This window comes from Pseudophryne corroboree, chromosome 1, assembly GCF_028390025.1.
Source record: "Pseudophryne corroboree isolate aPseCor3 chromosome 1, aPseCor3.hap2, whole genome shotgun sequence".
Taxonomy (NCBI): Eukaryota; Metazoa; Chordata; class Amphibia; order Anura; family Myobatrachidae; genus Pseudophryne; species Pseudophryne corroboree.
The window spans coordinates 689196758-689222786 of record NC_086444.1 but is presented as its reverse complement, the minus strand read 5'-3'; the positions used below and the strand labels follow the sequence as shown (position 1 = coordinate 689222786).

General features: G+C 44.6%; 1 protein-coding gene across 2 annotated transcripts in view; it reads right to left on the bottom strand.

The window, feature by feature from the left end:
* Positions 1 to 26029, bottom strand: part of COMP (cartilage oligomeric matrix protein) — a 284919-nt gene that overhangs the window by 231554 nt on the left and 27336 nt on the right. The window contains exon 2 of one of the 2 annotated variants that reach the window (XM_063914764.1): positions 10438 to 10489. In XM_063914764.1, coding sequence (XP_063770834.1) covers positions 10438 to 10489 — 52 coding nt within the window. Of the gene's footprint in view, positions 1 to 8113; positions 8202 to 10437; positions 10490 to 26029 lie in introns of those variants that run through there. The other variant, XM_063914765.1, reaches the window with a different exon arrangement.

The following is a 26029-nucleotide window of genomic DNA, read 5'->3' as shown; positions in this document are numbered from 1 at the left end:
TATTCATGAAGCAGTGAAAAGTATGGAGAAGTGAGTCAGTGGAGAAGTTGCCCATGGCAACCAATCAGCTGCTCTGTATAATTTTATAGTATGCAAATTATAAATGTTACTTCAATGCTGATTGGTTCTTCTCCACTGGCTCACTTCTCCACAGTTTTCACTGCTTCATGAATAGACCCAATAGTCACCTGTGTAATTCACATCGCATCTTAGGGAATCCCAATGCATCGCGTCAGCATCAGACCTGTGACACGCAAGCGGGAAGTGATCCAGGTCGCTGGTGCACCGCATATCCTATGTGCTTATATATATACCCAACACAAAATGTCCAAAATATCACGGACAGCATTCAAAATTGGATACAGATGCTCAAAGGGCCATTATAGATCTATCTATCTATCTATCTATCTATCTATCTATCTGTGTGTATTTATATTATTAACTTGAATTACTTTTATTTACAATTTTTTTAAAATAAACAACTACTGTAATAGAATACAGTGGGGATCGAAAGTTTGGGCACCCCAGGCAAAAATTAATTTTAATGTGCAAAAAGAAGCCAAGGAAAGATGGAAAAATCTCCAAAAGGCATCAAATTACAGATTAGACATTCTTATAACATGTCAAAAAAAAGTTTGATTTTATTTCCATCATTTACACTATCAAAAGAAGAGAAAACAAAAAATGTCGTCTGCAAAAGTTTGGGCACCCTGCAGAGTTAATACCTTGTACTGCCCCCTTTGGCAAGTATCACAGCTTGTAAACGCTTTTTGTAGCCAGCCAAGAGTCTTTCAATTCTTGTTTGAGGTGTCTTCGCCCATTCTTCCTTACAAAAGTCTTCCAGTTCTTTGAGATTCCTGGGCTGTCTGTGACGCACTGCTGTTTTAAGGTCTATCCATAGATTTTCAATTATGTTGAGGTCAGGAGATTGTGAAGGCCATGGCAAAACCTTCAGTTTACGCCTCTTGATGTAATCCACCGTGGATTTTGAGGTGTGTTTAGGATCATTATCCATTTGTAGAAGCCAGCCTCTCTTTAACTTCAGCTTTTTCACAGATGGCATCAAGTTAACATCCAAAATTTGCTGGAATCTTATTGAATCCATTTTTCCTTCTACTCGTGAAATGTTCCCTGTGCCACTGGCTGCAATACAACCCTAAAGCATGATTGATCCACCCCCATGCATAACAGTTGGACAGAGGTTCTTTTCATTAAATTGTGTGCCCTTCCTTCTCCAAACGTATGTTTGCTCATTCCGGCCACAAAGTTCTATTTTAACCTCATCGGTCCACAGAACTTTTTTCCAAAATGCATCAGGCTTGTCTATATGTTCATTTGCAAACTTCAAACGCTGATTTTTGTGGTGAGGACGTAGAACAGGTTTTATTCTGATGACTCTTCCATGAAGACCATATTTGTACAAGTATCTCTTTATAGTGGAATAGTGTACCACAACTCCAGTGTCTGCCAGATCTTCCTGGAGGGATCGTGCAGTCAAACGTGGATTTAGACTTGCTTTTCTCACAATCCTGCGAGCTGTTCTGTCTGATATTTTTCTTGGTCTTCCAGATCTTGCTTTAACTTCCACTGTTCCTGATGACTGCCATTTCTTAATTACATTCCGAACAGAGGATATGGGCATCTGATAACGCTTTGCTATCTTCTTATAGCCTTCTCCTGCTTTGTGAGCGTCAACTATTCTCAGTTTCAGTGTTCTACACAACTGCTTAGAGGAACCCATGGTGCTGATTGTTGGAGCAAGGTCAGATGAGTCTAAAACCTTTGAGATTGACATCACCTGGTCTTTCCAGACGATGATTGAGAACAATCCAATCCATGACACTGCCAGGTCTCAGCTGTCCAAAGGGGCCAGTACAAGGTATTAACTCTGCAGGGTGCCCAAACTTTTGCAGACGCCATTTTTTGTTTTCTGTTCTTTTGATAGTGTAAATGATGGAAATAAAATCAAACTTTTTTTGACATGTTATAAGAATGTCTAATCTGTAATTTGATGCCTTTTGGAGATTTTTCCATTTTTCCTTGGCTTCTTTTTGCACATTAACATGAATTTTTGCCTGGGGTGCCCAAACTTTCGATCCCCACTGTATATAAAAACAAGTTTAGAAATTAATATTTTTCGTATTTCTTCCGTGATTGTATGAACTTTCTCGTATTAGCCCCCAAATATAATCCCCCATCATACTCTCATTGTATTGCCCCTGATAATGACGTTCAAAGTCCATCACATCTTGATGAAAACGTTCACCTTGCTCTTCCGAAGAGGCACTCATGTTATCTTTTCTGCATTTGTTTGTCTGCTTAGCTGCCTTTTGCCATGTGACAGGTCAAAGGGTTAGATCCTCCATTTTTGTTACTACTCTGTTATCTGTGCATGAATTGCTGACAAGCTGTGTTAAGTCTCCTCTACCCCAGAGACTTATATCTTATTTCCGTCCACTGTTTATTCTATTATTTGTTACATGTACAGTGATCTATTCTGCAGAACTACAGCTATATTACGTGGACAATCATTCCAGTCTGTATTACTAAAAGGTTTACCATTCCAGAAATCTAATCGTCTGTGCATTGAGAGATGGACATGGTTTAGGTATCTGAATAGTTACACACTGCTTACGTGTAATGAGGGTCAGAATACAACTTGCTTTCCCCCCGATCGTCCCCTCCCTTACTTACTAAAACACGCTTCTCCTTACAGTATATGGTCATTCAAAAACTTTAATATTCATTGATCATTATAAAAGGGACAAAAGCAAAGTTTTTCAAAAATAAACAAAGGTTTTGGTTATTTGTTAATATAGAGAATTAGAAAATAGTCATTAAAATGAAGGGGTATATTCAATTGAAGTCGGATCCATTCCAACATTCATTTGTCGGAATGGATCCGACCTGGGCTATTCAATGCAATCTCAATTTGACTTTAAAAAAAGTCAAATTGAGATGCGGGAGCTGAGACGGGGGAGAGCCGAGGGCAGACGGGGGAGAGCAGCACTACAGCAGAGTAGCCGGAGGATGTGTCCTCCGGCTACGCTGACTGCTGCTGTAACGTGGCTCTCCCCCGTCTCCTCCTCTCCCCCGTCTCTGCTCCTGCATCACAGCTGCCGCTCACGGCAGCGTCCACCCGGCTCCAGCAAGCGAGGTCTCGCTTGCTGGAGATAGGTGGACGCTGCTGTGAGCGGCGGCTGTGACACATTCTCTGGCGCTGCTCTCCCCGTCTGCCTGCGGCTCTCCCCCATCTCAATTCGACTTTTTTTAAAGTTGAATTGAGATGGTCGAAAAGGGGGTCAAAACCTGTCAGTTTTGGCCCCGTGTTCGACATAAGCACGCGGATCGGCAGCTATTCCGCCGATCTACGTGCTTTTCGACAAGTCGAATTCCTCGACTTGTCGAATAATTTGGGGTTAGATTGAATAGGTCGGAACCCCTTCCGACCTAAAAAAGTCAAAAACTGCCATCTTTTCGACAGACGGCAGCTTTCGACTTCAATTGAATATACCCCAAAGACTCAAAAAAATATGTATTTTTTTGTTGACCGGTGTAATCCAGAAATACCCACATCAAACCAACAGCACATTTGAGAATTGTAAAAAAAACTCCTACTGAACTGAATTCAGCCAAGTAACAAGTCTGTGGGCTGTCAAAGGTTTCTCTAATTACTTCTTACACTGGTAAAATCTTTTCCTATGACATTCTCATGTCGACCCAACCCGTATGTTATAACAATTATTGCTTTACTGCAATATAATTCATAATTTATTATACTATCTTCTGGTACCATCAGTTCTAAGCAGAGTTTGAGATTAAAGCTGTACTGCTGCTGTGATTGGTTACCATTTCTTTCTCGTGGACTCAGCTTCCAAAGATAGAGCACAGCTGGCCTGCCAGGTTATTACTTACAAATGGAAAAGCTATGTTTCTATGGATTTTTATGGATTTTCCTCTGTTATATGGGATTTGTGCAGATTTAATAAAGTTTCACACAAATTGTAACTAAGCCGCTACTCATACATATGTGCATATAATCTCTAGCAAACTACAGTACCAAACCTTTATTTAGCAAAAACTTCCATGTTGTATGCATCTACATGTCAAGGCAACACAATGTCCATTTCCTGTAGTTTCATTTATTATTTCTCGTGTGTACTCCTCATGGTGTAGAAACAAGTCTTACTTTTTAAGCTCTCCACCATATGTCTTTTATCTCGGCTATATGTGGGTATCAAGGACGAGAACCTGTTTTGCTTTTGGCAGGAATACAAAGCTTTCACTGTCTGAGGCACTAATATTACTTTGCCTTGGCATTACTTGCAATGGAAGGAAAGCTAAAGATGTTCAATAAAGGGAAAGAATGAATACCATCTGCCAATGCAGATGAATGCTAGACATGCATCAGTTCTGGACATGCCACAAAAGCAATTATGTTTTCCTATTTGGTATCACCTTCAAGAACAAGGTTTATTTTCCATGTATATTCCAGAACATTCTTAATCTCTGGTTTAGTGGTTCCAGTAAATTCAAAAATAGCAAGAAATGGGAACTGGAAAACAGGACTACTGACAATCGGGGATTGCAAATGTTTTAGCAGCATAGCTAAGAATTATATCTAAGGCTGCACTGTTCTTTCGGTAACGTACCTATGGCGTCTATTTATGAAAGGCAAAAAAAAACCACTAAGGAGTAGCTTTATCACAGCTTGTAGAGAGATAAAGGGAAATGTACTTAGCTTTGGAGAGTGAATAAAGTGGAGAGAGATAAAGGGCCTAATAAAGACCTGATCACTCGCTAGGGTTTTTTTGCACTGCTGTGATCAGATAGTCGCCGCCTGCAGGGGGAGTGTATTTTCGCTTTGCAAGTGTGCGAACGCATGTGTAGCAGAGCTGTACAAACAGATCTTGTGCAGTCTCTGAGTAGCCCAGGACTTACTCAGCCACTGCGATCATATCAGCCTGTCCAGGACCGGAATTGACGTTAGGAACCCTCCCTCCAAACGCATGGACACGCCTGCGTTTTTCCAACCACTCCCAGAAAACGGTCAGTTACCACCCACAAACGGCTTCTTCCTGTCAATCTCCTTGTGATCACCCATGCGAATGGATTCTTCGCACAAACCCATCGCTGAGCGGCGATCCGCTTTGTACCCATGCAACATGCCTTGCTGGTGCATACGCATGCGCAGTTCTGATCGCAGCACTGCAAAAAAAACGCTAGCAAGCGATCAGGTCTGAATTACCCCAAAAGTACCAACCAATCAACTCATTTTTCAATCACAGCCTGTAAAATGACAGAAGCTGATTGGTTGGTGCTTTGCAGATGTACTGTCATGGAGAGTGATAAAGTGGAGATAGATAAAGTACTAACCAATCAGCTCCTGTCATTTTATAGGCTGTGTTTGAAAAATGAGAGTTACTGTAGGAGCTGATTGGTTGGTACTTTATGTATCTCCTATCTTTGATACATGTCCCCCACAGTCTGCGTTGTTAGCAAACTGAAAAGTTAGCAATTGGGCAAAACCATATTATACTGTGGGTTAGGTAGATGTAACATGAGAGTTAAGGTGTGTACACACGGTGAGATCCTTGCTATGTTCGATTTTTACTTGCGATTTCCCTTGAACTCCCCGGAACCCAGATAGGACAGATTTTGACTAACTTTTCTTGAGATATGGACTATGTGTGCTTACGATTTTGGCTTATGTGAGATTTTGGCTTATGTGAGATGTCATTGACATGTGAGATGAACTAGATAGTACACCGATCTAGCAAGGATTGACTTGCCTGCACTATATAGTCAAAATCTCAAGAAAAAATCTCACTGTGTGTACACACCTTTAGATTTCGGTGGGGTGTGTTCAAACTGAAATCTAAATTGCAGTGTAAAAATAAAGCACCCAAGTCTAAATCTGCCTGCACATGTTATATCTGCCCCACCGGCAGTGCACATGGTTTTACCCAATTGCTAACTTTTTTGTTTTGCTAACAACTCTGAATAACCCCCATAGTCCTGTAATAGAAAACAGGTCATAAGATTTAATGGGGTGTAATAACAATTCCTTAAGATAAGTGATAAGACCTCTATAACAACTCAATGAGGAAATAACCTATAGCAGCCACCTTAAAACTAAAGATGACCCCGGGACTTCTAGTTGCAGTAGTAGAGGCTTATCACCAGTTTGGTATTGGTGAAGTTTATACCGCCATTGAATACTGAGGAGGATATGTACAGTATGAAGCAGTGAAAAAAGTGGAGAAGTGAGCCAATGGAGAAGTTGCCATGGCAACCAATCAGTATTGAAGTAACATTTAGAATTTGCATACTATAAATTATACAGAGCAGCTGATTGGTTGCCATGGGCAACTTCTCCACTGACTCACAATCTTTTCACTGCTTCATGAATAGAAACCTAATCACCATACATGTATGGATAGACAATCCATGTGATGCAAAAAAAGTGATTGCCAGTGGTGCTCCCCTGACTCAGTATACATATGGATAAACAAAGAAAGAAAATAAAGAGACTCTGGTTAGGGGCACTCTATTAAACAAGGTATATGCTAAATGCAGAAGGCTGTATAAAATGTAACTAGACCTACGTTAAGAGCAAAAGGCGAGCCATACTGTATCAATTATTTATAAAAACATCCTAGAAGTGCTGTGAAAATATTAGCTTGTATATTTTTTGATAACAATCTAGTCAAAATATGTAGCGGCCCAATTCTATTGAGGAACGAGTTTAAAAATATTCCTCTTTAGTCCTCAGGGAATGGGAAAAATTCTTCCAGGAAATAATGTATAATGTGACCACACTTCCATCTTGAGCTCGTTTTCATAATTTATCTTATTTTGTATACAGTAAATGCAGTGAATATTAGGCATCAATAAACCTGCCAAAATCTCTCTAAAGCAGCAAACGTGTAATGAATGCCTCAGTGATGAAGAGATCACCATCAACGTCAGCAGTGGCGTAAGTTCGTCCCAGGTGCCCGGAGGCAAGATAAATATTGGTGCCCCCCCTATTTCCTATATTAAGATAAATAAATGTGTGTGTGTGTGTGTGTGTGTGTGTTCTGAAAAAAATGTATATACTGTATTTATACATTTAATTGTCTTTTATTTTAAATCACACAATTCTTAGCAGTCATACCCAGGATTAGAAGCCATGACCTGTTACACTGACAGCAGACACTTTACTGATGGAGTTATTTGCTCCTGTACGAGAAGCATGAGAATTCTAACTATATGAAGTTACTTGTGATTGTCAGAGAAGTAACTTTATATAGTTAAAATTCTCATATTTCCTACAGGAGCAAACAGCTTCATCAGTAAGGTGTCTGCTTCCAGTGTAATAGGTTGTGGTTTCTAATCCTGGGTGTGACACTTGTAAAATGTGTATCCACAGTATAATAAAGAGGGTGTGATTTGTAAGGTGCAGGGACCAGTGAGGAAGTCGGCCACTGAAGAGATAGCGGCAGCTATCAATTAACTTAATTCAATGGTGTCACAGAATGGGAGGAGAGGTGCCCCCTTCAGAGCAGGAGCCCGGCGGCAGATGACTCCGTTGCCTCCCAGAGTTCTGCCTCTGAGCGTCAGAGAATCATTCACAAACAGCCAATTACAAGAGCTAGTGCTGATAAGTACTGTCATCATCCTCATTTGTTAATTGCACTACACTTCAATAATACAACTTTCTCAGATGTATATGTTGCTTTGTTCCAGTCTGCATCTGTTTGCATTGCACAAACATGTACTTACTGTATTTGGAACACGTTCAAATGCTTCCATTCTACCAAATCCTGCCTATCCAGGCACAAATAATCACAAGTGGCAGAATCACCATATGTATCTAGCCACTGTTCTGGGCATGTGCAGTGCAATTTCATGCAAAATGCAGATTTCCAACTGGTATAGTAATCATTTGGCAACAGAGCAGACCACACATTTTTTTTTTTAATGACATTTGGGGTTCAAAATTACTAACTTAACTATGCAACCAGTTGTTTGGGTAGATCACTATCTTATTTTTTTGCCACGGTCATCTCTAAAAAAGTTCAGAAAATAAAATAATTATAAAATGATTATCGAGAGAAAAACCTCTAACCTGCAATGATTCTGAATATCTGCCAAAATTCTGCATCTCGTTGTACCAAACTGGACCATAACCTCTCTCTCATTTACTACCATACAGTTTGGTTAAACAGTATGAATAAGGAGATGACAAGCACAAGATCTAGAATTAATAGACAATGGAAGAAATTACAGAGAGACAATATGTCACTACCTAAATATCTAAATGCTTGCTGTCATGTTTAAACGCAGAAAGGAGAATCACAAATTATATGTGATCTGAGGTGTGGTGATTACCTGCAGAAATAATCGCCAATAATGATTTCAAGTGACTGTGTGTGTGTGTGTGTGTGTGTGTGTGTATATATATATATATATATATATATATAGAGATATATATATATATATATATATATATATATATAAAATCTTGTATTCTTTCAGCTTAGATGTGACCTAAGTTTCTGTGACAAAATGGCTGACAGACTATGTCCTGCATTTGACCTACATGTATCCAGGTTGGGGAAGAGAGAGAGAGCAGATTCTGTCTTCCTGAAATCAACTCTTATCTACAGACCCTAAAGTTAAGGATGAAAGCACTGCTCCATGTGCCGATGACCAGACCAGAGGTTATAAATCTTGATAAGTGGGAAATGTCCGGATCAATCACACCTGTTGGAAAATAAAGGAATTCCACATGTTTAGATGACTAAGACACTAAACTTCCTGGCTAGTCATAAAGCCATTCAGGGGTGACAAGGTACAGATCCTGACAGACCCCACTCTCTTTGAAAGAGATTCCTGTGCCCTCTGGGCTAAACCCTCTCACCCTGACTGTTGCGAGGCACCTACAGTATGTAAAAATGGTGTATGTTTAGTGTCCAGCAGGGAGGTGGTTAAAAATCCCATGGGTGGGGGCTGCTGCATCTGAGGGCTATATCTGCCCCTCTCACTGGGACTGAGGGTGCATCTCTTGGGGAATACAGCAGCTACACGCTGGAAATGACCATTGCATATTTTGTGAAATTACCCCACAACAGAACCACCTAAGTTCGTTTGAGTAAGTGAGTTAGGTTTTCGGTATTTTTAGTTCTTTTCATTTGTTGGAGATTGTGCCATAATCTGTGTGTATTTTTAAAATCTTCTTAATAATCTTTGTAACACTTTTTTTGTAACTAAGGGAGACCTTTTCTAAGCAGTGATAAAAGTGGAGAGGTGAGCCAGTGGAAAAGTTGCCCATGGCCACCAATCAGCTGCTCTGTATGCTTTTATAGTATGCAAATTATAAATGTTATGTCAATGCTGATTGGTGGCCATGGGCAACTTCTCCACTGGCTTACTTCTCCACTTTTATCACTGCTTCGCAAATGTCCCCCTAAAGGTCTGAAGTATTCTTGGAATAAAACTTAGAAAATTCTAGTTCAGATTTTCTGTGTTTATGATGAACCAAAGCCCGTGTGGCATGTTACCGATTTCTCGAAATATTAATAATTGTTTATGAAGGTAAGGGCCGAAGTTTGCCTTCAAATATAGTACTGTTCCTTTCGGCTGGTGGCAGTGTACCATGTTTGATTAATACCGTGTGTCAAAAGTGACCCCCACGTCGCATGTGGCAATTCTCAAATTGGTATTTTTGTAGAATTGACCGCCAGCATCGTGACACTTGGCAAATGGTGATAGCAGACTAACAATCACTATTATTTACAACTGCAGCAGCATACTGTACATGCTCAACGCACTATGGCAAAATTATAGCACAATAAATTTAAATAATTGATTTTGTGGGGGGAAAAAAGTAGGAAAAGTCCAGGGCCTCCACTCAACCACTTGTCATCTTGACCCTCAGGTATCAGCACAGCTATCCATAAAATATTACATTTATCTATAAACTTGGATATTTTTGTTCAGATGCTTGAAACAGTAACACACATGATTAAGTTCAGGGTTTAGGCACAATGGACATACACATTACTACATATGACTAGAAAGAAGGAAGAGTGTTCCATATGAATCCTTCCAAATATGTCTTTATACAACAATTCAAATATGTATTTCTTTTATTGTCCTTATTACATGTTTATCCAGTTTTAAAAATGACAATACAAAGGGCACAGAAACAAGAGAATGCAAGAGTGTGGGTGGTTCATAGGAAAGTTGGGTCACAAAGCAATACACATAAATGCACAACAGGCACCATAAGTGAATAACAAAGTACTGTATATAAGAAGGAATGGAAATGCAAGCTTGGAGAACCTGACCATGAGGGAGGCATCACAAATGCCCATATCTGGACTCTAAGTACACATTTACATTTTTGTAAGGAATTCTTTATCTGTTACTTAGTAAACTGTTACTTACCGCAAGCATCACATTCCATGACTGCATTTTTCAAAAAAGTTATTTCTTTAACCTAGAAAAAGAAAAGGAAGAAATTATATATGGGGTGGTAAGCACGGGAGTACTGTACTCACAGAAATGTTGGGGTGCCCTTGACATTTGGTAGTGTTAGAAAGTATATATGTGTGTGTGTGTGTGTGTGTATGTGTATATGTATATATATATATGTATGACCTGATGAAAATGCCCAAATAAAGGCATTGAAAAGTTGTTCTTCAACTTGTGCATTGGCCATGAGTTCTTTGTCGCCTGGAGTGCCGCACCATACACATGCATATTTGATCCTATGTGAGGTCACCCGGCACAGCATTGCCATTAATGGGAGAGACGGACCCTCTGTTGGCTGTATGTATATACAGTATATATATATATATTAAACAATGTACAGGTGCGCTCACAGTAGTCCCGTGTTATATAGCCAGGGTTTATCCTCGATATTCACTAAGAGGCACCGAGCTGTGATAATGCAGACTGCAGCTTCCTTCCAAGATGTGTTCCCCGGAATCCCACACGTGAAAAGGTATCCAAATGAAGATTAGAAGGAGTGCTTTATAGTGCAGTATGTTTTTATTTTAAAATAGTTACACATACACAAACATATATATATATATATATATATATATATACATATACATATATATATATATATAGGACCACTCTAGACAGAATTTGCTTGTACCTATAAATTCCTCTGAGTGGACTAGAACTACCACTTGGTTTTAGATTTTTATAATCACCGGCATCAGCTCCAGCACTCGTCCGCTCTAGCGTTAGGACACCGCAAGCCGCACCGAGGGAATCCCCAACGCGTTGGAACACTGCAGCTCGCTTCACGGAGGGAGTTGATCCGGGAGGTAGCAGACACGTCACCAGGTCACACCCCAATGCGTTTCATCATCGGACTTCGTCAGAGGGTTGGCCTTGGTGACGTGAACCCTGGTTTTTGTAGTAGCAGTGCCTAATCGGATACTTTCATCACAGCTTATACAGTCACAATGCAATCAAGCTTAGAATTCCCTTACAATTAAACCAACATAGCAATAACAATCACAAGTTTTTGTTACTAGATATATAAAAAAAAAACACTGTATACAGCAATCCCACATGAAAAGGGGATACAAGTGATAAAAAGTGTTCCACAAAAAGATCCAGAGATAAGTTTGGGCATGGTGCATTTTATAGGATATTGTTTGGAATTTGTATTGAAAACTAATTATTTTGTGTTTCTAGAAGAGTGGTTCCTGCAGACATGCGGGACCGCTATGGGTAGTATTTGTGCCCCGAGTCTGGCAAACTTGTATATGGGAGACTGGGAGACAGATGTTGAAAGGGGATATGCGAGATCATCTGGTGCTGTTTGAAAGGTACATAGATGATATCCTAATAATATGGAATGGCGATGCCAACAGCTTTGAAAAATTAATGGCACAAATTAATGTGAATGAGTATAATTTAAAATTTACACATGTTACGAATAGTACAAAAACAGAATTTTTAGATCTGGTTATAAGTACTGAAAATTTCCCGTCCAAAAAGGAAATAGAAACATATACTCATTTTAAAAAATGTAGATAGTAATAGCTACCTAGAAGTTACGAGCTGCCATCTCCAAAAATGGAAAACAAATATCCCTTTCTCCCAATTTACCAGATTGAGGAGAAACTGTACAGATGTAAGGAAATTTGAGGAACTGTCACAGGTTTATACGAAACGTTTTAAGGAACGGGGATATCCATCTCTAATTTAATTGAGAGATCAAAAATGAAAGCTAAAGAAAGAAATAGAATAGATCTTTTAGAATTTAAGAATAAAAAGACAGCAATAGAAAAACCAGATATGAGTAAAGAAAGTTTTTTTGCCCATTTTATAACACAATTTAACAGTAAAAATAAAGAAATAGGAAGGATAATTAAGAAAAACTGGCATGTACTAAAACTGGACCCAGTGCTGGTAGAACATCTTCCAGAGAGGCCAGATATAATATACAAAAAAGCAAATAACATACAGTCCTTTGTGTCATAAAGCTATTTAGATAAAGTACCAAGGGGAGAGGATAAGAATTTCTCATAAGGGTTAAAAGGTTTTTTTCACCTGCGGTAATTGTAAAATATGCTTGTTGGGTGAAAGAACCAAAGTATTTCAAAATAATAAAAATAAGAATGCTAAAAACGAGATTTATGGTAAGAACTTACCTTTGTTAAATCTCTTTTTCCAAGGTACACTGGGCTCCACAGGGCGCCCTCCATGACGCACTTAGCTTCTCAAACGGAGACCCTTGCAATGCCTCCAGAACCACCGACAAGTCCCAAGGGGCCACCGGCGGGACATAAGGAGGTTGAATCCGCAACACACCCTGAGTGAACGTATGCACATCAGGTAAGGTCGCAATTTTTCTCTGAAACCAAACCAACAAGGCAGAAATATGAACCTTGATGGAGGCTAGACGAAGGCCCAAGTCCAGGCCTTGTTGTAGAAAGGCCAAAAGTTTGGCCATACTAAACTTGTAAGCGTCATGATTGTTAGATGCGCACCAAGTAAAGTAAGAATTCCAGACCCTATGATAAATCCGGGCAGAAGCCGGTTTCCGGGCCTTCAACATGGTTTGAATGACCGCCTCAGAAAATCCTTTGGCCCTTAAGACGGAAGCTTCAAGAGCCACGCCGTCAAAGCCAATCAAGCTAAATCCTGATATACACAGGGGCCCTTAATGAGGAGATCTGGGCGCTGCGGAAGAAGAAGGGGACGCTCTATCGAGAGACCCTGAAGGTCTGAGAACCAGTGCCATCTGGGCCACGCTGGAGCGTCAGAAGTAGGATTCCTCCTTCTTGCTTGAACTTCCTTATTACCCTGGGCAGGAGTGACACCGGAGGGAACACGTATGGCAGCCGAAAGTTCCATGGAATTGCCAGTGCGTCCACAAATGCTGCTTGAGGATCCCTTGTCCTTGCTTCGAAGACCGGAACCTTGTGATTGTGCCAAGATGCCATCAGGTCCACATCTGGAAGGCCCCACTTGTCCACGAGGAGTTGAAAAACTTCTGGATGGAGGCTCCACTCTCCAGCGTGTATGTCCTGATGATTGAGAAAGTCCGCTTCCCAGTTTAGGACCCCCAGAATGAACACTGCCGATATGGCTGGTAGATGGCATTCCGCCCATTGAAGAATCCTTGATACTTCCCTCATTGCCATGCGGCTTCGAGTGCCGCCTTGATGATTTATATATACAACCATGGTGGCGTTGTCCGACTATACTTGAACAGGTCTGTTCTGTATTAGATGCTGGGCCAAGTTCAATGAGTTGAACACTGCCTGCAATTCCAGAATGTTTATCGGGAGGAGAGACTCCTTCTTGGTCCACCGACCCTGAAGGGAGTGTTGCTCCAACACCACGCCCCAACCCCTCAGACTGGCGTCTGTCATCAGAAGGACCCAGTTGGAGATCCAGAAGGGACGACCCCTGCTCAATCGTTGGTCCTAAAGCCACCAGCTCAGTGACAGGTGGACCTCCGGAGATAATGAGATCATATGAGACCTGATCTGGTGAGGCAGGCCGTCTCACTTGGCAAGAATCAGCCTCTGGAGAGTACGGGAATGGAATTGAGCATACTCCACCATGTCGAAAGCCGACACCATGAGACCTAGCACTTGCATTTCCGAATGAATCGACACTTGCGGACGAGACAGGAAGCATCGAATCCTGTCCTGAAGCTTCAGGACTTTCTCTGGAGACAAGAAAAACTGCTGGTTGTGAGTGTACAACAACGCTCCCAGGTGCACCATGCTTTGAGCAGGGACGAGGGAGGATTTCTTCCAGTTGATGAGCCACCCGTGGGCTTGCAGGAACTAGATAGTCAAATCTAGATGACGTAGGAGAATCTCTGAGGAATTTGCCAGGATCAACAAGTCGTCCAAGTACGGTAGGATCCTGACCCCTTGACGGCGGAGTACAGCCGTCATTACCGCCATGACTTTGGTGAAGACTCGCGGAGCCGTGGTCAAACCAAAAGGTAACGCCCGAAACTGGTAATGGAGGTTGCCAACCGCAAACCTCAGGTACTGCTGATGCGACACTGCAATGGGAATATGCAGGTAAGCATCCTATATGTCCAGTGAGACCATATAGTACCCAGGCTCCAAGGCTAGAACAATAGAGTGAAGAGTTTCCATACGAAACTTGGAGACCTTCACAAACTTTTTCAGGGACCTGAGGTTGAGAATGAGCCGGGAAGACCCATTTGGTTTCAGGACTAGGAACAGTGGTGAATAGAACCCCTTGCCTCTCTGAGCCAGAGGCACCTGTACTACCACTCCTGTGTCTAGGAGGGACTGTACCACCGAATGAAGAGTCTTTGCCTTCACCTGATCCGAAGGAATGTCTGTCAGGCAAAATTGATGAGGGGGACGATTCTTGAAGGATACGCCGTAACCTCGAGTGACGACTTCCCGTACCCAGGCACTGGAAGTGGTCTTCAACCATTCCTGGGTAAACCCTAGAAGTCGGCCCCCCACTCTGGTATCCCCAAGAGGGAGGCCTGCCCCGTCATGCAGCAAGCTTGTCAGTCTTGGAAGCAGGCTGACGGGCAGCCCACGCCCGTTTGGGTTTGGGCTTATTGGGTTTGGAAGTGCGAACCTGCTTTGGGTATGCCTGACCTTTTGCTTTTTCCTGAAGGACGAAAGGAGCGAAAGGGAGTACTTTTAGCCTTCGCCACCGAAGGGGCAGTAGTAGGAAGACATGCTGTTTTAGCAGACGCTAAGTCAGCCACTATCTTGTCAAGGTTTTCTCCAAAAAGAATGTCTACTTTGAAGGGGAGTACCGCCAGGGTTTTCTTAGAGTCCATGTCCACAGACCAGGGCCTTAACCAGAGAATTCGGCGAGCCAAAATGGACGTAGTAGAAGCTTTGGCTGCAAGAATACCGCCATCAGAAGCCACCTCTTTAATGTAATGAGACGCTGTAACAATATATGATAGGCACTGTCTAGCATGATCAGAAGCTTTGGAAGGCAACTCCGCCTCCAGCTCCTGAGCCCACGCTTCCACAGCTCATGTTGCTGCAATAGTGGGCCTATGCACTGCACCGTTTAGGGTGTAGATTGCCTTCAAACAACCCTCCACACGCTTGTCCGTCGGCTCTCTCAAGGACGTGACAGTAGTTATAGGCAGAGCGCACAATACTACCAGCCACGCTACTTGCGAATCCAATGGCGGTGGTGTTTCCCAATTTTTAATAAGCTCCGCAGCGAGGGGGTAGTGAGCCAGCATCTTCTTGTGAGGCATAAACTTCTTTCCTGGATTTTCCCAGGACTCCTGACGTATGTCAACTAAATGGTCAGAGTGAGGTAAAACTTGCATAACCACCTTCTGACGTTTAAACCTGTCCGGTTTCTTAGGGGCAGTCACAGGCTCCTGTTCATCATCAACCTGAAGAATAAGCCTGATAGCCTCTAACAAGTCAGGAACATCCATCTGCGAAACAACTTCCCCATCAGAATCATCAGGATCAGAATCTGTAGGGTCCATATAAGTGCCATCCTCATCAGACGAGGTGTCTGGGATATGGGTGGATTTTGAGAAAATAATTGCCCGCTTAGAGGACCCTTTGGCCTTATGCGGGCGAGGGTTAGACTTTTGAGTAGTCAGTGATTGGTTCAATTGCTGTAACTGATTGGACAGTTGATCTGCCCATGGCGGGTTTTCCGCGGGGATCATAAGCTGTTGTACCGGCACAGGAGGTCCCATAGGGGGCATTAGTCTAGTTACCAGCATATTCAATAGCGTGGAGAAGGTAGTCCAAGGTGGGTCATTTTGCACCCCCGTTGCTACAGTCCCACTGGGGGGCAAGGAACCCCCAGAACCAGAACCCTCAGCTGCTATGTTATCCTCAAATGCGTCTGCAGCATCAACACCACACAGTGTGGGATCAGCCCCAGCTCCGTTTCCCTTTGTAGCTGACATAATCAAAAGCTCAATGCAGGGCAACCCAGTACAATATCAGCTGTACAATACCTGACAAGAACCCCCTGTGCAGTGTTTCAGCACAAACAGGGGATTCAAGAGGTATATGGTGACTGAAAATCACAGAGAAAAATACACACTGAGTATATCCTGTGAACTGCCTATATTATGGTAAACCTGACAAACCTGACACTTAGCCCCCTCAGGTTATAGAATATAGGGAGAGCAATTTGAGTGAGAGACACGAAATGTTCACACAGCAGCAATATGCACACACACAGAGTCACAGTTTGTACAATGCAGAAATTATGACATGCAATAAAACTGCACTGGACTAGCAATACACTGAATTAAATATAACAATGCACAGTAAAGACTAGATGTATATCACAGGGTACTTGTACTAAATAACCCTGACTAAATGCACTTTCTCTTACGTCCTAGAGGATGCTGGGGACTCCGTAAGGACCATGGGGAATAGACGGGCTCCGCAGGAGACATGGGCACTAAAAAAGAACTTTAGAGGTATGGCTGTGCACTGGCTCCTCCCTCTATGCCCCTCCTCCAGACCTCAGTTTATTACTGTGCCCAGAGGAGACTGGGTGCATTACAGGGAGCTCTCCTGAGTTTCCTGAAAAGCAAGTATTTTGTTAGGTTTTTTATTTTCAGGGAGCCTGCTGGCAACAGACTCCCTGCATCGAGGGACTGAGGGGAGAGAAACAGACCTACTTTAATGTTAGGCTCTGTTTCTTAGGCTACTGGACACCATTAGCTCCAGAGGGAATGGAACGCAAATCTCACCCTTGCCGTTCGTCCCAGAGCCGCGCCGCCGTCCTCCTCGCAGAGCCGGAAGATAAAAGCCGGGTGAGTATGTGAATAAAGAAGACTTCAGAGGCGGCAGAAGACTTCAGATCTTCATAGAGGTAATGCACAGCGGTAACGCTGTGCGCCATTGCTCCCACACAGCACACACACGGCAGTCACTGTAAGGGTGCTGGGCGCAGGGGGGGCGCCCTGGGCAGCAATAAGGACCTCAAAATCTGGCTTAAATAGTAATATACAGGCTAGGCACTGTATATATGAGACCCCCGCCAGTTTTTTTTTATTTTTCAGCGGGACCGAAGCCCGCCGCTGAGGGGGCGGAGCTTGTTCCTGAGCACTCACCAGCACCATTTTCTCCACAGCACACCGCTGAGAGGAAGCTCCCCGGACTCTCCCCTGCTTACCACGGTGAAAGAGGGTTTTTAAGAAGGGGGGGGGCACATAATTTGGCGCAAAATAGATGATAACAGCACTATCTGGGTAAACATATTGCGTTTTTTCCCTGGGTCATTAGCGCTGGGTGTGTGCTGGCATACTCTCTCTCTGTCTCTCCAAAGGGCCTTAAGGGGGAACTGTCTTCAGATAAGAGGATTCCCTGAGTGTGTGGTGTGTCGGTACGCGTGTGTCGGCTTGTCTGAGGTAGAAGGCTCTCCTAGGGAGGAGGTGGAGCAAATGACTCTGGTGTCTCCGTCGGCAACACCGACACCTGACTGGTTGGATATGTGGAATGTTTTAAGTGCTAATGTGAATTTATTGCACAAAAGGTTGGACAAAGCTGAGTCCAAGGGATGTGCAGGGTGTCAAGCCCTGCCTGCCACTATGTCACAGGGACCTTCGGGGTCTCAAAAGCGCCCACTATCCCAAATAGTAGACACGGATACCGACACGGATTCTGAATCCAGTGCCGACTACGATGATGCAAAGTAACAGCCAAAATTGGCTAAAAGTATTCAATATATGATTATTGCAATCAAAGATGTTTTGCATATCACAGAGGACCCCCCTGTCCCTGACACGAGGGTACACATGTATAAGGGAAAGAAACCTGAGATAACCTTTCCCCCGTCTCATGAGCTGAACGAGTTATTTGAAAAGGCTTGGGAATCTCCAGACAAAAAACTGCAGATTCCCAAAAGGATTCTTATGGCGCATCCTTTCCCGAATAAGGACAGGATACGGTGGGAATCCGCCCCAAGGGTGGACAAAGCATTGACACACTGGTCCAAAAAGGTAGCGCTGCCATCCCAAGATACGGCTACCCTCAGGGATCCTGCTGATCGCTAGCAGGAGACTACCTTGAAGTCCATTTACACACATTCTGGTACCTTACTCAGACCGGCGATAGCGTCGGCTTGGGTTTGTAACGCTGTAATAGCGTGGACAGATACCTTATCGGCGGAAATTGATACCCTAGATAAGGATACCATGTTATTGAGCCTGGGTCATATTAAAGATGCTGTCTTATATATAAGAGATGCTCAAAGAGACATTGGCCTACTGGGTTCTAGAGTCAACGCTATGGCGATTTCTGCTAGACGAGTCCTATGGACCCGGCAATGGACAGGTGATGCCGACTCAAAGAGGCATGTGGAGGTTTTACCTTACAGGGGTGAGGAATTGTTTGGGGAAGGTCTCTCGGACCTGGTTTCCACAGCTACGGCAGGTAAATCAAATGTTTTGCCTTATATTCCCTCACAGCCTAAGAAAGCGCCACATTATCATATGCAGTCCTTTTGGTCAAATAGAAACAAGAGAGTACGAGGATCGTCCTTTCTTGCCAGAGGTAAGGGCAGAGGGAAAAAGCTGCTTACCACAGCTAGTTCCCAGTAGCAGAAGTCCTCCCCGGCCTCTACAAAATCCACCGCATGACGCTGGGGCTCCGCTGAGGGAGTCCGCCCCAGTGGGGGCACGTCTTCGACTTTTCAGCCACATCTGGGTTCACTCACAGGTGGATCCCTGGGCAATAGAAATTGTTTCCCAGGGGTACAATCTGGAATTCGAAGAGGTGCCTCCTCGCCGGTTTCTCAAATCGGCCCTACCAGCTTCTCCCCCAGAAAGGAAGATAGTTTTAAATGTGATTCACAAATTGTGTCTTCAACAGGTGGTGGTCAAAGTTCCCCTGCTTCAACAAGGGAAGGGGTATTACTCAACCCTGTTTGTAGTCCCGAAACCGGACGGTTCGGTCAGACCCATTCTAAATTTAAAATCCTTGAACCTATACTTGAAAAGGTCCAAGTTCAAGATGGAATCGCTCAGAGCGATCATCGCCAGCCTAGAAGGGGGGGATTTTATGGTATCATCAAGGATGCATACCTTCATGTTCCCATTTATCCACCTCATCAGGCGTACCTGAGATTTGCGGTACAGGAGTGTCTTTACCAATTTCAGACGTTGCCGTTTGGGCTTTCCACGGCCCCGAGGATTTTCACCAAGGTAATGGCGGAGATGATGGTGCTCCTGTGCAAGCAGGGTGTCACAATTATCCCGTACTTGGACGATCTCATAAAAGCGAGATCACGAGAGCAGTTGTTGAACAGCGTGTCACTTTCAATGAAGGTGTTGCAGCAACACAGCTGGATTCTCAATATCCCAAAGTCACAGTTGGTTCCTACGACTCATTTGACCTTCTTAGGCATGATTCTGGATACGAACCAGAAAAGGGTTTATCTTCCGATAGAAAAGGCCCAGGAACTCGTGACTCTGGTCAGGGACCTATTGAAGCCAAAACAGGTGTCAGTGCATCACTGCACTCGAGTCCTGGGAAAGATGGTGGCGTCTTACGAGGCCGTTCCCTTCGTCAGGTTCCATGCGAGGACTTTCCAATGGGACCTATTGGACAAGTGGTCCGGGTCACGTCTACAGATTCATCAGTTGATCACCCTGTCCCCCAGGGCCAAGGTATCTCTCCTATGGTGGCTGCAGAGTGCTCACCTTCTAGAGGGTCGCAGGTTCGGCATTCAGGATTGGATTCTGGTAACCACGAACGCGAGCCTCCGAGGTTGGGGAGCAGTCACACAGGGAAGAAACTTCCAAGGTCTTTGGTCAAGCCAGGAGACTTGTCTTCACATCAACGTCCTGGAGCTGAGGGCCATATACAACGCCCTTCGTCAAGCGGAGACTTTGCTTCGCGATCTACCGGTTCTGATTCAGTCAGACAACATCACCGCAGTGGCTCATGTAAACCGCCAAGGCGGCACAAGGAGCAGAGTGGCAATGACGGAAGCCACCAGGATTCTTCGCTGGGCGGAAAATCATGTCAGCGCACTGTCAGCAGTGTTCATTCCGGGGGTGGACAACTGGGAAGCAGACTTCCTCAGCAGACACGATCTACATCCAGGAGAGTGGGGACTTCATCAGGAAGTCTTCGCACAGATTGCAAGTCGGTGGGGACTGCCCCAAAAAGACATGATGGCGTCCCGCCTCAACAAAAAACTACAGAGGTATTGCGCCAGGTCAAGAGACCCTCAGGCGGTGGCAGTGTACGCCCTGGTGACACCGTGGGTGTTCCAGTTGGTCTATGTGTTTCCTCCTCTTCCTCTCATCCCCAAGGTGTTGAGAATCATAAGAAAAAGAGGAGTACAGACAATTCTCATTGTTCCGCGAAGGGCCTGGTATCCGGATCTGCAGGAAATGCTCACAGAAGATCCATGGCCCCTTCAGCTAAGACAGGACCTGTTGCAATAGGGGCCCTGTCTGTTCCAAGCCTTACCGCGGCTGCGTTTGACGGCATGGCGGTTGAACGCCGGATCCTAGCGGAAAAGGGTATTGCGGATGAGGTCATTCCTACTCTGATAAAGGCTAGGAAGGACGTGACAGCTAAACATTATCACCGTATATGGCGGAAGTATGTTTCTTGGTGTGAGGCCAGGAAGGCTCCTACGGAAGAATTCCATCTGGGCCGTTTCCTTCACTTCCTACAAACTGGAGTGAATTTGGGCCTAAAATTAGGCTCCATTAAGGTTCAGATTTCGGCCCTATCCATTTTCTTTCAGAAGGAATTAGCTTCTCTCCCAGAAGTACAGACTTTTGTGAAGGGAGTGCTGCATATTCAGCCTCCTTTTGTACCTCCGGTGGCGCCTTGGGACCTTAACGTGGTGTTGAGTTTCCTTAAGTCCCACTGGTTTGAACCACTTAAAACGGTGGAATTAAAGTATCTCACTTGGAAAGTGGTTATGTTGTTAGCCTTGGCTTCAGCTAGGCGAGTGTCGGAGTTGGCGGCTTTGTCTCACAAAAGCCCCTATCTGGTTTTCCATGTGGATAGAGCAGAATTGCGGACTCGTCCTCAATTCTTGCCCAAAGTGGTTTCATCTTTTCATATGAACCAACCTATTGTGGTGCCTGTGGCTATGCGAGACTTGGAGGATTCCGAGTCCCTTGATGTAGTCAGGGCTTTGAAAATTTACGTGGCCAGAACGGCTCGGGTCAGAAAAACAGAATCACTGTTTGTCCTGTATGCAGCCAACAAGGTTGGCGCTCCTGCTTCTAAGCAGGCTATTGCTCGCTGGATCTGTAACACAATTCAGCAGGCTCATTCTACGGCTGGATTGTCGTTACCAAATCGGTTAAGGCCCATTCCACTAGGAAGGTGGGCTCTTCTTGGGCGGCTGCCCGAGGCGTCTCGGCATTACAGTTGTGCCGAGCAGCTACCTGGTCGGGTTCAAACACCTTAGCAAAGTTTTACAAGTTTGATACCCTGGCTGAGGAGGACCTCATGTTTGCTCAATCAGTGCTGCAGAGTCATCCGCACTCTCCCGCCCCTTTGGGAACTTTGGTATAATCCCCATGGTCCTTACGGAGTCCCCAGCATCCTCTAGGACGTAAGAGAAAATACGATTTTAAACCTACTGGTAAATCTTTTTCTCCTAGTCCGTAGAGGATGCTGGGCGCCCGTCCCAGTGCGGACTGCTTCTGCAAGACTTGTATATAGTTATTGCTTACATAAGGGTTATGTTACAGTTTTGTTCAGTTTCTGACTGAGGCTGTGTTGTTTCATGCTGTTAACTGGTTCGTATTACCCGAGTTATACGGTGTGAATGGTGTGGGCTGGTATGAATCTTGCCCTTGGATTAACAAAAATCCTTTCCTCGTACTGTCCGTCTCCTCTGGGCACAGTTTCTCTAACTGAGGTCTGGAAGAGGGGCATAGAGGGAGGAGCCAGTGCACACCCATACCTAAAGTTCTTTTTTAGTGCCCATGTCTCCTGCGGAGCCTGTCTATTACACATGGTCCTTACGGAGTCCCCAGCATCCTCTACGGACTAGGAGAAAAAGATTTACCGGTAGGTTTAAAATCTTATATTTTCTTAACTAATGTCTTGTAAAATGCACAGCGCTGACAGGCAGGCGGCTTTACAGAGGAGGATTTGCCCAGGCAGTCCCAGGAACAGTGTTGCTCTGTGTAATGGCGCCCAAACACTGACTGGGAGTGAGGGAGAGAGAGATATGCAGCTGAATGCGGGAACATTTACTCTAAATGGCGCCCTGGTGCTGGGGGAGGCGTAATAGGTCAAAGCCTTATCCACCTGCTGGAAATCACCACCGGGTACTGGGGGCTTAAGAAAACGTTTTTTGAGAGAAAACCGACCTGTGCCCATGCCCTGGTAGTCTAGTGGGGTCCCTGTACTGCCACAGTGTCCACGCCAGCGCGATTTACAGCGGGTCCCGTTGCGGGGACCCCTCATCTCCTCCCTGTAGTGCGGCCACGTGATCCAGGAGAACAGCGGCCATGTGTGTGACTAACATGAGAATAAAACCGGAGCCTCCGCTGTAGGTACCCGGCAACCAGGGCGCGGGAGTGTACAGCGCCGCTGGGGGAGGTGATGGAGCTGCAGCAGGAGATGTCTCACTGACATCTAACACTGTCAGTGTCTCTGCTGCAGCCCTTGAAGTCTTCAATTTTCTTAAAAATCTTCTTTTAGGGCTGCTGGAGCAGCCCCCCTGTTAAGTGCCTGCTTACTGCATGGCACCAACTACAAAACTGTAGAGATGGCTACTGACTCTCTGTCTCAACACAGTGACTCGAATCATCAGGAAGTATGAATGATTCGAGCAGGGCCATTTCTAGCCAATTTGGCACCCAGTGCGAGATTTAAAAATGCGCCCCCCCCCCCATTGCTATAAAAAAAAAAAGCGCCCCCCATAGCTGTTAAAAAAAAAAAAGCATGCGTGCTCCCGGCAAGGGGCGTGGCCTGCTTAAAATGGGTGTGGTCTCGTTAAAGTGGGCGTGGTCTCATCTGTTATCATCACGGCCACCACAGGGGAAAAAATAATTAAAATCTAAAGTCCCCATTTTACACATTACAGCAGGCACATGTACCCATTTTACAAAGTATGGCAGGCACGTGTCCCCATTTTACACAGTGCGGCAGGCAGGTGTCCCCATTTTAAACAGTACGGCAGGCAAGTGTCCCCATTTTAAACAGTACGACAGGCAAGTGTCCCCATTTTACACAGTGCGGCAGGCAGGTGTCCCCATTTTACACAGTGCGGCAAGCAGGTGTCCCCATTTTACACAGTGCAGCAGGCAGGTGTACCCATTTTACACAGCGCGCCAGGCAGGTGTCCCCATTATACACAGCGCGGCAGGCAGGTGTCCCCATTTTACACAGCGTGGCAGGCGTCCCCATTTTACACAGCGCGGCAGGCAGGTGTCCCCATTTTACACAGTGCGGCAGGCAGGTGTCAAGTGGGGGGGAAGGAAGGGAGAGATCGAGAGACTACTTACATAGAAGACCTTCCCGCTCTTCAGGTCGGGCCGCCTCACCTCCCTCGCGCCGGCCGCCTCCTCCTTCCACTGGCTTGACTGCTCCTCCTCCTTCTTGAGTACTCCGGCTCGGGGGGCGGGGTTTCGCGGAATGACGCTACGCGTCATTCTGCGAAACCCCGCCCCCCGAGCAGGAGTGCTCGGGAAGAGGGGTAGATAAACACACGCAAAGTGCCACGGCTCGCCCGCCTCTAGAAACGGCACTGGATTCGAGTCACAGTTTAATGAGTCGAGACAGCGGCAGCAGTTGCCTCTCTCAGCCAGAGGGAGGAGACTCAGTGTGTTGTTGTGATTGGCCAGCGGCAATACCGGGTGACACCCAGTGGGAGGGACGAGGGAGCAGTCACGACTCATCAGTCAGTGAGTGCTGCACCGCTGTGCCTGATTCATTCATCCTGAGTCTGCCTGTGAGTCGAGACAGTTGTACACTGTGTAGACTCAGTGACTCAGTGTACGGATCTGAGTCATGCAGCATTAGCCTGCAGGAGGTGGAACCCCTGCGGTACAGGGCTCTCAGCTCAGTGCTCACTGTTCCTGCTCAATGTGATTGTGACTGAATGATATGTGTTTCATGGCTGTTAAGCTTTCTCTCCTCAGCCAGAAGTTATGTGCATATTCAGTAACTAGTATGCAATAATTGGTTATTAATAATATAACAACATAACACTGAATCTATGTTAATATATTATTAATAATCAGTGCATAAGCAGCTGCCTCCCCCAGATGCACTGCACAATCAGTGCAGCTGAATAACTAGCTGAGCCAACTCCCAGAGGACCGAGTCACTCCCTCCATGAGTCACCAGCAGGGGCGGATTGGGATCAAAAAGCGGCCCTGGAAAAATGTGTACTAGTGGCCCCACTTGGGCAGCACCAGAGGTGTAAGGTCTAGCCAATGACCATGGCAGCAGCACCTTCCCCCCAAGACTTTCCAGGTAGTGGGGATGTCCAGCATCAAGGGCAGTTAAAAGGAAATAAAATTAAATGTTATGAGCACATTATATGATACACTTTTAGAATTTAGGAAACTATATAATTCTTTAGAAATATATATTTTCTTGCTTATTATACCAACCGTTTCCCAATCACTATTCACTCAATCTTATATGTCAGCCAAGCAGGCAGACAGAGCATACACTAGATCATCTGCAATCACAGGCTAAGTGGAAAAGTCATTTTCATATATGCAAATTGTTTGGCATCTTATTCATTATGTCTATAAATAGGACCACATGTCCTCAAACAAAACAGGCCCCGCGGGCGCGCCGGCCCACCGGGGATCTTCCCTGTAGAACCTATGGCCAATCCGCCTCTGGTCACCAGCACTGGTCTGCCAGCACGGAGTCTCTCTGGCAACTCACTGAATCATGTGCACTGTCTCTGCAATACATTCCAATCCAAATGAATCATGACTCATGTGTCGAGACACTCCACTGAACTGAGTCATGTGTCTCAACACAGTTCAGTGAATCACTTTGGCCATGACTACAAAACTGAGCTCCTGTTCACGGAGGCGGGGCTATAGAGGAGGCGGCGCTAGGCATTCTGGGACAGTCAAAGCTTTGAGCCTGTTGGTGCCTCGGATCAAGATCCTACTTTACACCCCAATGTCATTCCATGTGGAGCCCAGTGTACCCCGCAGCAGAAAAGCTAATTTTAAAAAGCTTTATAAATTGCAATACAACCTATGTAATTTTCATGCTAACTTGCCGTGTGGTTACCATTATATAGGTAAAACTAAGAGGGAATTAAAACTCAGAATTCTGGAACATAAGAGAAATACAGGTTGAGTGTCCCATATCCAAATATTCCAAAATACGGAATATTCCGAAATACAGAATTTTTTGAGTGAGAGTGAAATAGTGCAACCTTTGTTTTCTGATGGCTCAATGTACACAAACTTTGTTTAATACACAAAGTTATTAAAAATATTGTATTAAATGACCTGCAGGCTGTGTGTATAAGGTGTGTATGAAACATAAGTGAATTGTTTGAATGTACACTCTCTTTGTTTCAT